This window comes from Lissotriton helveticus, chromosome 1_1, assembly GCF_964261635.1.
Source record: "Lissotriton helveticus chromosome 1_1, aLisHel1.1, whole genome shotgun sequence".
In the NCBI taxonomy this organism is placed as follows: Eukaryota; Metazoa; Chordata; class Amphibia; order Caudata; family Salamandridae; genus Lissotriton; species Lissotriton helveticus.
The window spans coordinates 1,786,612,021-1,786,625,871 of NC_136057.1; the positions used below are offsets into that span (position 1 = coordinate 1,786,612,021).

Genomic DNA, 13,851 nt, shown 5'->3' on the forward strand with positions numbered 1-13,851 from the left:
GTTGAGCGAAGGCTTAAACTCAGCTTGACTGGCCCTAAAGGAGTTGGTAGTGTATTAAACGGTGAGTTAACCACACCGTATAAAATACACCCAATTCCCCCATAAACACTTGTTGGAAGTCAGTTTTTAGTACTTGTTGGAAGTCAGTTTTTAGGTCTCGGCCTAGCGTTACACTGCGCAGCAGTAGCTCCCTAAACGGAGGCCAGCCATTGGAGAGGGGTGTCACTCCGTTCAAGCCCAGTCTTTTTCAGATATGGGGCGTGTTTATTGCAGTTTTTAAGCCTGTGACGTCATCCGTCACTCAACCGCAAAACACACCCCCGAATGCGAATATGGCGCCGCTTTCCTGCCGCCATTTCTGCCAGACCGCCGCTGGAAGAAGTCGAGACGCTGCAGAGTCCTCCGGTGAGTACTCTTTGCTGTCCTGCCCCCCCCCCTCGTTCGTTGTGCTTGCTACCCCCCCTCGTTCGTTGTGCTGCCCCCCCCCCCTCGTTCGTAGTGCTGCCCCTCCACTTATGCTAGTCATCTTACATGGCAATTTGCCAGTGTGCTGAAGGCATGAACTGATTCTCACACTGCATGGGTGCAAAATGTTGCTGTTCCCTCCTGATAAATGCCCTGGCACTGGTAGCAGTGGAGGACCCTGGAAGGTGGCACAGATGTATAGCTAAAGAAGAGATTCTATTAAACACTAGTATAGAGCATGACTACTCGTAGGCATTCCAGAATCCTCAGAATAATTTAGTTTTCTGTTCCCTCTATTGAAGAGAGGGCTCTGGCCAAGCTGGTAAGCTTTTGTTTGTAGATAACAAAGGATGGTCAGCAGGTGGGGGACACTGACATTTGCTGGCTGACACCTTGAGATATTTCATGTATCCGTGGCATTTTGGTTGTCTTGGCATACAGTGGGCATCTAAGTCATTAAGGTGGTACAGGCAAAAAGTGACCTTGAGGCATATTGTGCATAAGGTGGTTCTTCTTGGTATACTGTGTTTTGGTTCTAGTCACTATGGGATTGTCATTTACATATTTTGTGCATCCTATTTCAAAGCGTTCGGCTTCTTACCCATGGCATACGGTGGTCACAGTGACTTCTAGTAGATATCCGTGAATAAGATGAGCATCCCTGAGATTTGGTAATAGCACTGGGATATCATGTCGATTCCTTGCAGGGCAATTTGAAAAGCCTTCTGCTGGGATATCATGAATGTAGCTGCGGCCTTTAAGGTAAATTTAAAAATATACCCTAACAGTATTTAGAGTGCTATGCTTTCATGACTGAAGTTCTGATTAAATAGCCAATTAAAGTCATATCAGAAGCTGCTCCTGCAATGCTACCATGGCGACCTGACTGCAAATGGGTTTACGTTTTGCTATGCTATCAAGTGGCTGATAAACATTTGGCAAAGGAGAAGTTCTGTAAAGTAGTAAGCCACTATGGACTGTAATGCAATGACTGATTAGCTGATGGTGCCATACAAGACGTAATACAGACAGTCCAATGGATGAAGTATGTATTTCAGTTAAGTGTTACATCCTTTACCTATTAAATGTTTTTGTACAACTTCACACCCTGTACAGTAAAATATAAATATCATTAACTGAACACCACAAAGCACTAATATAAACTTTTTTTAAACAAAAATTGCAAGTTTAGCTAGAAATGCGCAATGGAGCTATGGCTTAAATGGAAGAGTATCAACATCTTCAATTTTGCAGTCTGCTCTACTACAAAAGACGAGAAAATGGGGAGGGAGTTTGATTTAACTGCGATGGTAGATCAATTTAAAAACTGGTGAATCTAAATACTATTCAAGTCCCTACATCAGGAAAACTCATTTCATGCTTGGAATAGGGGTAACGACCCTTTGGTGGCATGTCTGGCATTATGCGGTATCTTTGACCCCCACTTCGATTCTGGCCAGTATCTGCTACAGCGTAATCTTAATGGCCATTCAGGCTCAGAAGACTTGACAAAAATATATATGTTTGCGTGAGGTGTTAATCTATGGAACTCACTGCTAGCTGTGACAACACAGCAAATCTGTTATCTAAGCTCATTCTCAAATTTAGTTTCATGAAGATTTGGCAAGCAGACAGATGGAGGCAGAAACTTGTCAAGTGATAGACTGGTTAACAAAAATCAAACTCAAATCTTCAAGCACCTCAATTAATTACAAACGTGTAAACGTCTCTCTAAAACAGATTTTCCAGTCTAGCTCTGGTGAAACTATTCAGCGCAGAGGCGGGCACTCAAAGCTGGTCTTCATCTTACTCTATAAACATGATCCCGGGCAAAAAGCGCAGTGAGAACCTTCTATATAGATGACAACACAAACTTATAAGTTCAAAAGTTTATTTTCAGAGCTGATGTTATGGCCAGGAATAGACATTTAGGACCATTCGGTGGGTGCCCCAACCCACTCGGTGGCTTGAGCAGTAGGGGCAGCAGACCAGTCTTCGGTGCTGGCAGGCTGAGCACTCCAGTCATCTGTACAAAGGAGAGAAAGGGAATAGTTGGAGAAACTGGCCAACCAACACTACACAATGTCCTACTTCCAATAGATACCACATTCATCATTTAATGCACTCGACCACAATCCATGTACACCCCTCCAACCTCGGCACAACATACTGAACCAAACACGTACACCTTCCTTAGGTTCCCATACAAACAAATTTTGGTCTCAAAGTTTTCAGGATGAAGCAGACCAATCTCCGTTCCACTAACAGGAGCGAGAAACAAGTTCAACCCACTCTAATTGTATAGTACTTAGTTTTGAGATTAAAAATTAGTTCAAATGCTTGACTGGGCATTTAAGTTGCGTGTCTGCTGGCTGAATATTGAGTGCACTCAACACGACCCTTCCCAGACAAGCCTGCGTGCGACTGCAGACTCTTGCTATCCAGAGTGGAGTGTAGAAGTGGGGTCGTACTTGGGCCCGTTTGCAGAGCCATAACAGGACTGAGCCACAGACCTCACTGACAAAGGAGGTCAATCACCACCGTTGGAACCCAGAAGCCTCCACATGCCCTAGTCCTCCCCCATGCACTTCGATTTTCCAGGCTGCTAAACGCTAACCCATTCAGACCAGCCCTGGGAGGATACTAGAATAATCGAATATTCCTGGAATAAAACACAAGTGCCTTTTGGAACAATCCAGTGAGTTAACCAATTACAGCAGCATTCTTCTATCAGAACTCTGATAAAAGCCTTAAATTATGCCATGGCTAGAAATATTGGGGTGAGTTTCTAGACAAGGCTCTGCTTTTGGCACATTTCCACTAACCTACATATGAGCTGGTAAGTGGGAAGTGCTTGCTGGTTGTAACACCCACAAACTTAAATGTTTATGGCATTCACTAACTAGTCTCTTTCCACACTGAAAGTTTAGAATTTTACCCCACACTAAGCCAGGAAGAAAACCTTTAACGGTGTGGGGGGGGGGGGGGGGGGGGGGGGGGGGGGGAAGAGCTGAAATAATATGTAAATTATCACTCCCACAAACACACACATTTGCTCATGCAAAAATGGAAATCACAAAAGTGAAATCCAACTTCAGCAAATCCCGAGTCATCTGCACCTATGCAAGAACATACCCGCGGCTGCACTTATGACAGACATTGGCCCTTTAACTATTTTCATGGTACCCTAAATGGTTTAACGCAGATTTTTTTTCTTACGCAAGTGTTAAACATGTTCACTAAATTCATCAGAAATGGCTTGCGTTGCAGTTTAGCAGAACATCCTTTTATTTGCACACATTAGGAGCCTTTCATTTAGTCTCATGTTTTGTTAGAAGTAAACGTGTACATTACACTGAAACTGCCAGCCATACCAGCCTAACGCGGTTCAATGCATTTGTTTAGAATGGGTCCTTTTCCTAAAAGCTTTCCATTAAAGAGGCCTATATACAAATCTTAGAGGGGGTGTGGGGGGGGGGGGGGGGGGGTGTGTTGTCCTACTTGTTCAATTAACAAAAACGCGTACTTTAGCCCAAACACTATCGTTGGCGATGGGAATGCCATACTCCAGGGACAGAGGCGATTCAGAGCCAAGAGTCAAACCATTCAGTGATAAAAGGTGCAATACGCTAGGACCGTCAAATTTAAGAGCCAGTCCGGCATGACCCACTTGCTTGTGACTACCACAAAATCCTGTCAGTGGGTCAAAACATGAAAACTCTTTGAGTTATGTTTAACTGTAACCTGTACCTGTGTAGATCGATTCAACGCGGATACCAGAGGGCCACACGCACTGGTAGATTTCCCCCCCCTTTCAAAATAGAATACGCCTCTTATCTCATGCAGACTTTAGTGTCATAACTAAGGATGAAAAGGCGTGTAAGGCAGCCCAGCATATGTGTCAAACTCCACAACAGTCTACATCAACTGGCAGCCGGGCTCCATTACTAAAAGGCCGATGCAACAAGCAAGTACCTGCGACTACATGACTGAAATCTGTATAATGGCTTAAACCAGAGATCTAATCCACTGTTCGAAACTATAAAAGGCTACAATTGCATAACAGCTAAAGTCACTTGCTACCTTATCAGACACGTTCCCCCATCCGTAGTTCAGGCAGCTTCTATGAAATCTTCTCTAGTGCTACAAATAAACAAGTGTCGACCTTTCAACCCCTGAAAGCCTCTGCCCCCTCCTGGAGACCACTGCAACAATTATCCCAGGAAAACCCAAATACATGCCCATGAGAACCTCCACTCAGACCATCAAATCGATTAACACGTTTAGCGAGGTTGCAAAATTAATGCTTACCTTGAGGTGCTTTGGGGGTAATGGCGATGTCTGTACGCTCTGAAAAGAAAAGCAAGTAATCCCATGTTATTCGCACAAGATGACAAACCTAAGGACTAAAGGCCATGAATAAACATTGCAAAGCAATTGTCCAGACAACTGAATATTCTGTAGACTGGACATAGCCAGCGCTCCTCTCCACTACAACAGAAAAAGCTACTCATTCACTAGGTCACATTATCTTAAAGTGACAACCGTGGACTAAAGCATGTGGAACGGCATCCACGGGATGCTTACGAGGCTTCACTCTTCTAAACTTCCTCATGTCTGACTAAGGACAAACACGAATCAATAAATGCAGCCACTCACCGGCAGTGAACTGCTGGATGGGCACAGAGGGCACCTGCACTCCTTCGGACCAGTCAGCCACCTCAGGCTGGGGAAAGTCGGGTACGGGCGCGGTCCATTCTCCCTGGAACTCCTCCTTGGTGACGGCCTTTTCTGCTGCTGCCTGTTCTTCCTTTTCAATCTGCACGGGCAAAGGAAAGTATTAGAAGCCGTACCTAGCAGCCCAGCAGACCCAAAGTACAGCTACCCTGCAGGTCCTCACCTCCTCCGGGTCACGGTAGAAGTACAGATCAGGCATCACTTCCCACGGGTGCTCGCGGGAGATAGTGCCGCGCATGCGCAGCACTTCACGCGCCAGCATCCACCACATCAGACCGACAGAGTGGGCTCCCTAAAACAAGGAGTGGGTGGGGTTAAAGAGACATGGAACAACTGTGTGGTGAACATGGATCAAAAAACAATCTCAAACACCAAAAAGGGGGAAACGGAGGGGGCATGTGGCCAGGATTACTATCAAACTCCACTCATAAGGCCACAGGCCCTTGTGGCGTTAGCGAAAACCGGCCAGGTTACTGTAGCACACAACCTACACTCAGAGTTCACCAGCCACAGAGGCTTCAACTCCGAGTTCTAACAGTGTGCAAGAACAAGATTTGAGAGCAGACATGCAGCGTATACAGAAAGGGGGCCACTGAGGAGGCCGCTTACCTTGTTGTTGCAGGGGATGGCGATGTCGACGTAGCGCAGGGGCGAATCCGTGTTGCACAGGGCGATGGTGGGGATGTTGACATAGGAGGCCTCGGTGAGCGGCTGGTGGTCAGCTCGCGGGTCAGTCACCACCAGGAGGCGCGGTTCTCGGAAAGCTGCCTGGATCTGGTTGGTGAAGGTTCCAGGGGTGAAGCGGCCGGCAATGGGGGTAGCGCCGCAAGACGATGCAAACTTAAGGACAGCACGCTACAAGGAGAGACTAGTATTAGACCAGCTGTTCAGCATGGGAAAGGATCTAGAGTAGAAGACTAAACACAGATGACCCAAAAACCGAACAGTGAGGGAACGGCACAGGAAAGTTATTTTTAAAAAGGTAGTTCAAAATCACAGCAGTACGTAAAGGTGCAGTGTAAGATGTGGCAGAGGTCACTATCAAACCCCAGTCATCGAGCAGAGCTCTGATGGTGTTAGCGAAAACCATGCCAGGTTACTGTAGCACACGTCCGACACCCAGAGTTCACCAACTCCCAAAGGAGCCTCAGCACTGAGCTTTAAAAGTGTGCATCGCCCCCAAAATTACCCTTTTAACAACAGCTTATCGATACCGACCCAGCTTATGGCATTTTGCCCCTTCAGTACACCTCACCATATCGCAACCAACTTTTTTCGAAAAGTTTCCTTCTGTAAAGCCAGCAAACACCACCCCTCTGAAACATCCGGTTCGGAGGACTATGTGTTGACACTATATCATGTCACGTGACAGCCCTTACCTGCCCAGTGTTTCTGGACGAGATGACGCACACGTCCGCTGGGTTTTCAATAGCGACAATGGCGCGGGCAGCCAGCAGCATCTTCTCCCAGGTGCGTTTTAAGTTTATGATGTAAATTCCTACAGAAAGGACACTACAGTTACCCAATATTCGACAGAGCACTCCAAGCAATGAGATTACATAGTCGAAGAAAGCTGCAGACCTTGGAACAATGCATTGTGGCAGAGGTTACTATCAAACCCCAGTCATCGAGCAGGGCTCTGATGGTGTTAGCGAAAACCTTGCCAGGTTACTGTAGCACACGTCCGACACCCAGAGGTCACCGGCTCCGAAAGGAGCCTCAGCACCGAGCTTTAAAAGTGTGCACCCTTGCCCCAACCCTCCCCACTACAAACTTCTTAGAGGCCATTCGAGCTCCATACAAAGCTCCATTTCACGCTCAACTACTGAAAATCCCCGCCTCCCCCACCCACAAGCGTTGGGACTGCTCAGCTCAGCTCACCATCACTTTTCCTCTTGTAAATGTACTGCTCCATCTGGAAGTCTAGGTTGGTGCCTCCCAGGTGGGTCCCGGCAGCGAGGAACTTAAGGACATCCTCCTCCTTCATCTGCAGGACATCGATGCCTCCGGACATTGTGAATTCCCTTTATGTAGCAACGACAGGGAACCTGAGGAAAAAAAAAAAAGAAGACGTGTGAGCCTAAGGAAATCTGGCAAACCTACAGAGCCGCTGCAGGACATCCATAAAGATGAAAACAAGAATGGAGCATGTCAAACATGTCACCGCGCCAACACCCACGGAAAGGGCCAGTAAAGTAACCAGGCTTATCTTTAACAGCATAACACTGTTCAACAAGCAAACACCTAAAGTAATCCAACTATACAGCTTAAGCAGCAATGTGACAGTCGCGCAAAGAAAGCCTCAGTGGCAGCAACAGCACCCAGACTGAAGTGAAATGGGGATAGTCGAGCAATGACAAGGAGAGGGGGTCAATCAACATGGGTAACCAGGACCTGTCAACCATAGGATGTTCACCGTACATGCCTAGGGACAGTCGAGCAATGAGGGTTCCCCCAAGTGTTCCGGGGACAGTCCGACAACGTGCTGTCTGTGCCAGTGCCCAGAATCAAGCAATAAAATGGACAAAGTAAAATAGGGAAGCGAAGCAACTGCAGGTGTCCTTCCTGCCCCCTCACATGCTTTGCCAGTGCTGCGCTGGCTGGGAATAGCCCTGCCAGGGCCGCCAGGAATTAATTCATGAAGCAGCAACAATGGGTACCAGCTTTCAACTACTGTTGCTACACAGTAGACCTCAAATACCGGATTCTGAATCCAGTATTCACGCTGGGGGGCTTGCGGGTATCCATGCGTAGCACTCAATTATAACTTGAATAGTTATTGAAAGTGTGTCCTCATGTAACGTAACTGGTGCTATGTAAAGCGCTCTGATAACTGGTTCGGTTCTAGTTCGCGCTATATAAAACTCTGCAAAAAAATAAGTGAGTAACTGGAGTATTTATCAAAGAGTTTTTCGCGACAACACCTCGAGCTCTTGTCAATTTCATCCAGAACCCCGAGGTGAAAAAAGTTGGTTATTTTTTTCCCCAGCTGCAATTTTGTCATGCATAGCTCTGAAAAGATCTGCTGCTGTTTTAACTGCTATGCAGGAGTGATAGCGGACATTCATAAAGCGACATCACCTGTCTAAAATGGAGAGCATAAGCCCATACCACACTATGCCTTCCTTTGAACAGCCTTGCAGCCTGCTCTCCAGAGCTTCAGACAACACAGCCTGGAATTCCATTGCGAATTAGAACCAGGGGGCAACACGATCACTGCTACTACGTTATATTATTAAATTACTTGTATAGAATCCAGTAATTCATGCTAATGACAGACAGCTAAACATAACTTTATTCTAGATGGGTACCAATAAAGGACTTTTTCGAGCTCTAGATTTTGGGTGGTATATGTATGCGCAAGATATTACTAAATCAAAAACTAATCCAAAGGCAGCGGAGCACTAAAAAGGTCAAAGACGAGCACAAAGTCAGAGTAGTCAAACTGCTTTGGTTGTGGATTATTGAAAGTGATCTAAAATTCTGTAAAGAGTGGACTTCAAAAATTGGAACAGCGTTGGGGCATCCTAATGTTTAGGAATAATCTATGCACCCAAGATCTAGAAACACACAACTTTGCTTTCATTGACTCTGCAGTAATCAAATCCTGTGTGTGTCGGCCATCACGGTTTCATAGCTATATGTATTTTTTTTTAACACCCCATGGCAGACACATCGAATCCCATTAGGTCACCAGCTACTGCCAAACCATCTCAACGTCTGGCTTTCATCACGGTCAAAACCATGGTCATTTAAGATCTCCTTAGGTAAATCGTAATCAGACAAATGTTTTATTGAAGGACCCTGTTGTATCATCATCATCATCAAAGTAACTTTATTCGGTTGAATTTACAACCATAAAAGTACAAGTGGAAATCATACAGTACATATACAATTATTTGCAACATTTTGTTTTTCAAATAAAAAATTGGTTGCTATGTGCAACAATGCATCAGTTTAAGCATATAATCAGTTTGCTCTATATTGATACCCAAAATAACAGCAGTATAAAAATAGATATTTACTGCGCAGAGGCCGCAAGTTGAGAACGGATTTTTATACAAGCTTTTAAATAATAAGCGACTGTTTTTGCAACAAAAGGGGAATCTAGACATTGTAATGCCAGAAGGGCAGGTCTGCATCTTCTCAGTCTTAATAGTCTAAGCAGAGGAACCAACCAACGTTTACGAGGATTTTCATAAAAGGTACAAAATAATGTAACATGTAATGTAGACTGAGGAGTACAGTCGTCACAGGGACATTTGATCATTTCACGTGACCAGTCAGAGGGCATAGGAAATGAAACAAGACGATAAAATGAATTAAATCTAAATCGGGTTAAAACATATCTATCATAATTAGACAAATAAAAAGACAGATAAGGTTGCAGACCCTGTTGTATATTTGTACATCTTTTAATATGGCTACTTGGTGTCAGTAGCCCTTTTGTTTGTGTTCCCTACCTTCCCAACCTCCCATAGTATCCAAGAGTGTTCTATAGGGTTTACTGCTCTGCTGTGTATCTTAATAACCTGAAGACGTGTCCTGCTGCCCACCTAATCCACTTACAACAGACGCCTGGACCATTCACTTTACCTTACTATTTGTCGTCAACCCAGCCTCCTAATGGGATGACTCCCAATATCCATCACCCCATTACATAAGGACTCAAAGCACATTCAAAGTGCTGAGCAATCGTAGTAGCAGTCCCGGGTCACTTTAGTGGTTGGACACTGCGGCACTCAAACACTATTTCAATGAATTTCGATACGAGTGCAACTGTACGCGATACTCTCAACAGGTCGGGTGGACCGATTGCACTTAAGTAAACCGACTGGGAGCCGCTACGAAGGTAAGCCTGGCTAGATAGGCGCGGGCCACCACCAAGCCGCCACCGCGCCCCCTCATCCCCGCAGCACTCACTTCGATTCAAAGCCGTATGGAGCCACCGATAGCTGAGCACAAAAAGAACGTGCGGCGAGATTTCCACCACTTACATACACCCGGCCGCAGCCAATGGCAGCGCGCGTTGAGCCACGTTGGAAGCAACGTCGACGAACGGAGTGATGTAATCATTGTGGGACGGGCGGGAGCCGTTTTGTATCGTCGATGACGGAAGCGTACAGACCTCTATGTTGGGAACCGCCGTACGAGAATACTTTACAGTCGACAAACTGAAAGTCTGGAACGGTTCCTTGATGTTTATAGAAACAGGAAGAGCGGACTTTTTCTTTTTGCAGTTTTTATATAACGCACACTCGATCTGAGAGCTTTACATGAGCACCGGCTACGTTCAATAGTCATTCATAATGTTTTCAGACACTGTTAGTTTATTTTACACCACAATCACAGGTTGTTGAGCAGATACCGAAACTCGAATGTGTTTTCTTAGTTCCCAAATAGGCAGCTCTGACCATTAGGCCACGTCCTCTGTAGGCAGTGTGATGTAATGTAATCTAAGCTTAATGCTGAATACAAGCCAACAGCCCTATTCAGGCGGGAAACTGGTGAGAAACCACACAAGCTGGTGTAGCATTCAAGAAGGGTCGGATTGGGATCACAATCAGGCCCAGTCGCCTCTTGTTCCACCATCCATTGTCACCCAAGAAGAGCTGACCCTTTGCACACCTTGACTTGAATAGGCAAAGAAAACTTTGATAAACCTTTATGCACCCTTCTCAGGTTTTTTTAAAATCAATTCCCATTTACCAGCTTGTAGATGTGTGCTTTTAAAAGTTTTCCCTGCATAAAAATGTTCTTTCATGGTGTTCTGCTTTTCTATCACATGTGAACTGACAGAAACATTACTTGCTCCAATATCGTTCAGTTTACCCTTACATCTTAACCAATCAGGAAATAGACTTGTTTGTACTCTTCTACCCCTGAGCAATGTAAAAGGGGCAACTCCAATGGTGCTGTTGGGTGTGGTGTTGTGACTCCATATGTTTGTGCTTAGGTATTTCTGCACATCCTGCCCTGCCATGAATTTACAGGTGGGGAAATGGGAATAAACTGCTCTATTTAAGTATAAAAAGAGTGGACATAGAAAACAATCCTGCTACATAAAAACGGAACCTCTACTGCCTGTGGGTCTTCACACTGCAGCAGACTTTCAATTGTAAACAACACACAATCTGCAATATTGTTTTATGTACCCGGGTACATACACCATGGCTCACCTGCATTGTTTGCTTATAGTTCTTTACAGCAGGGCCGGCTTTAGCGCTGGTGTGCCTAGTGCAACAATCATTTATGGCGCCCCCATTTTCAAATTCATGTACAACGTTGTACCAAGTCCATTATCAGGCAGAAAAATCACATTATTGATGACATATATTTTGGATTCTTTAAATGGTGGAATAATTTAATGATTGGGAGAGAGAGAGAGTGTTCGTGCGCTGCTTAATAAACCTGTGGCGGTATCCCAGTGTTCTCTCTGGGAGCACAGATACGCATAAAATTACTGTCTTTAACCTCCATTGGGTGGGTGGGTGCAGGGTCAGGGTCCTGGTGGAGAGCATTGGGTGGGTGGGTGCAGGGTGGGGGGCCTGGTGGGGAGCATTGGGTGGGTGCAAGCTCAGGGGCATGGTGGAGAGCGTTGGGTGGGTGGGTGCAGGGTGGGGTGCCTGGTGGAGAGCATTGGGTGGGTGGGTGCAGGGTGGGGTGCCTGGTGGAGAGCGTTGGGTGGGTGCAGAGTGGGGGGCCTGGTGGAGAGCGTTGGGTGGGTGCAGGTTCAGGGGCCTGGTGGAGAGCATTGGGTGCGTGCAGGGTAAGAGGCCTGGTGGAGAGCGTTGGGTGGGCGCCTTATGCCCTGATGCAGCCGCACTCTGCCAGCTTCTGTCTTTGCCTCACTCCTCGTTGAGGGGTCGTCACTCGTGACTGCTGCTTGTTGGAGAGTGTGAGGGGAGAAGGGTGCAAGGCAGAGGGGAGAAGGGTGCAAGGTAGAGGGGAGAAGGGTGCAAGGCAGAGGGCAGAAGGGTGCAAGGTAGAGGGGAGAAGGGTGCAAGGCAGAGGGCAGAAGGGTGCAAGGCAGAGGGGAGGAGGGTGCAAGGCAGATGGGAGGAGGGTGCAAGGCAGAGGGGAGAAGGGTGCAAGGCAGAGGGGAGAAGGGTGCCAGCCAGAGAGGAGAAGGGTGCAAGGCAGAGAAAAGAAGGGTGCAAGGTCGAGAGGAGAAGGGTACAAGGCAGTGGGGAGAATGGTGCAGGCAGAGGGGAGAATGGTGCAAGGCAGAGGGGAGAAGGGTGCAAGGCAGAGGGGAGAAGGGTGCAAGGCAGAGGGGAGAAGGGTGCAAGGCAGAGGGGAGAAGGGTGCAAGGCAGAGAAAAGAAGGGTGCAAGGTCGAGAGGAGAAGGGTACAAGGCAGTGGGGAGAATGGTGCAGGCAGAGGGGAGAATGGTGCAAGGCAGAGGGGAGAATGGTGCAAGGCAGAGGGGAGAAGGGTGCAAGGCAGAGGGGAGAAGGGTGCAAGGCAGAGGGGAGAAGGGTGCAAGGCAGAGGGGAGAAGGGTGCAATGCAGAGAGGAGAAGGGTGCAAGGCAGAGGGGAGAAGGGTGCAAGGCAGAGAGGAGAAGGGTGCAAGGCAGAGTGGAGAAGGGTGCCAGCCAGAGAGAAGAAGGGTGCAAGGCAGAGAAAAGAAGGGTGCAAGGCAGAGAGGAGAAGGGTACAAGGCAGTGGGGAGAATGGTGCAGGCAGAGGGGAGAATGGTGCAAGGCAGAGGGGAGAAGGGTGCAAGGCAGAGGGGAGAAGGGTGCAAGGCAGAGGGGAGAAGGGTGCAAGGCAGAGGGGAGAAGGGTGCAAGGCAGAGGGGAGAAGGGTGCAAGGCAGAGGGGAGAAGGGTGCAAGGCAGAGGGGAGAAGGGTGCAAGGCAGTGGGGAGAAGGGTGCAAGGCAGAGGGGAGAAGGGTGCAAGTCAGAGGGGAGAAGGGTGCAAGTCAGAGGGGAGAAGGGTGCAAGTCAGAGGGGAGAAGGGTGCAAGGCAGAGGGGAGAAGGGTACAAGGGGAAGGGGAGAAGGGTGCAAGGTGGAGGGGGAGAAGGGTGTAAGGCAGAGGGGGAAAGGGTGCAAGGGGGATGGTGATGAAGTTAAAAATTCCCCCCCCCCACCGAAAACATTTCTGCGGATACCCATGATCAGAGCCCACCTCACGTAAACTTCTTGTAACGCCACAGAGCTCCTTGAGCCTTTCTCTAGCCTGGTTACTTTTAGTGGGAGTGCTTTATACTACTCTATGTATGCATTGAGATGTACTTTATAAGATCTTTGTGATTGCAAATAAAGATTTATGACAGTGATGGCGACTCTCTGAATCCTTCATCACGTCTAGGCTTGATTCTTCATGTAGACCAGTGGTTCCCAAAGGGTGCGCCGCGGCACCCCGGTGCGCGGGTAAAAAAAATAGTGGGGAGCCACGGCCAACTGCCAATTAGGTCAAGGGAGCCACGGGTCAAAAAAGTTTGGGAACCACTGGTGTAGTGGAATACAAAATTCACTATCCACCACTTCGCCAACTAGGACAACATTTAGAGATTATTTTAATCAATCGAGAATTTCATGAAATTAATATAAAAAAAATTCTAATTTACTTGCCAGGTCAGCCCTTCACAACTTGAGCTGTCTGTTCTTTGGCCAGGCTGGGAAGGAGAGTCATGGGCTG

At 47.2% G+C, this 13,851-nt stretch overlaps 1 protein-coding gene and 3 non-coding genes across 4 annotated transcripts; all 4 read right to left on the minus strand.

Moving 5' to 3' along the window:
• Nucleotides 1-1,497: 1,497 nt before the first annotated feature.
• On the minus strand, nt 1,498-10,220 carry LOC144752578 (small ribosomal subunit protein uS2). The gene is made up of 8 exons (XM_078640466.1): nt 10,126-10,220; nt 7,084-7,250; nt 6,582-6,700; nt 5,812-6,057; nt 5,366-5,494; nt 5,125-5,284; nt 4,777-4,815; nt 1,498-2,491 (listed from the first exon to the last, which is right to left on the minus strand). The coding sequence occupies exons 2-8, from the start codon at nt 7,214-7,216 to the stop codon at nt 2,394-2,396; spliced, it is 924 nt and encodes a 307-aa protein (XP_078496592.1). The 5' UTR covers nt 7,217-7,250; nt 10,126-10,220; the 3' UTR covers nt 1,498-2,393.
• LOC144780677 (small nucleolar RNA SNORA62/SNORA6 family) lies at nt 5,597-5,748 on the minus strand. The gene has a single exon (XR_013600762.1). It is a non-coding gene; the product is annotated as a small nucleolar RNA SNORA62/SNORA6 family (small nucleolar RNA).
• On the minus strand, nt 6,224-6,377 carry LOC144780699 (small nucleolar RNA SNORA62/SNORA6 family). Its single transcript, XR_013600764.1, has one exon. It is a non-coding gene; the product is annotated as a small nucleolar RNA SNORA62/SNORA6 family (small nucleolar RNA).
• On the minus strand, nt 6,796-6,949 carry LOC144780688 (small nucleolar RNA SNORA62/SNORA6 family). Its single transcript, XR_013600763.1, has one exon. It is a non-coding gene; the product is annotated as a small nucleolar RNA SNORA62/SNORA6 family (small nucleolar RNA).
• Nucleotides 10,221-13,851: the final 3,631 nt, after the last annotated feature.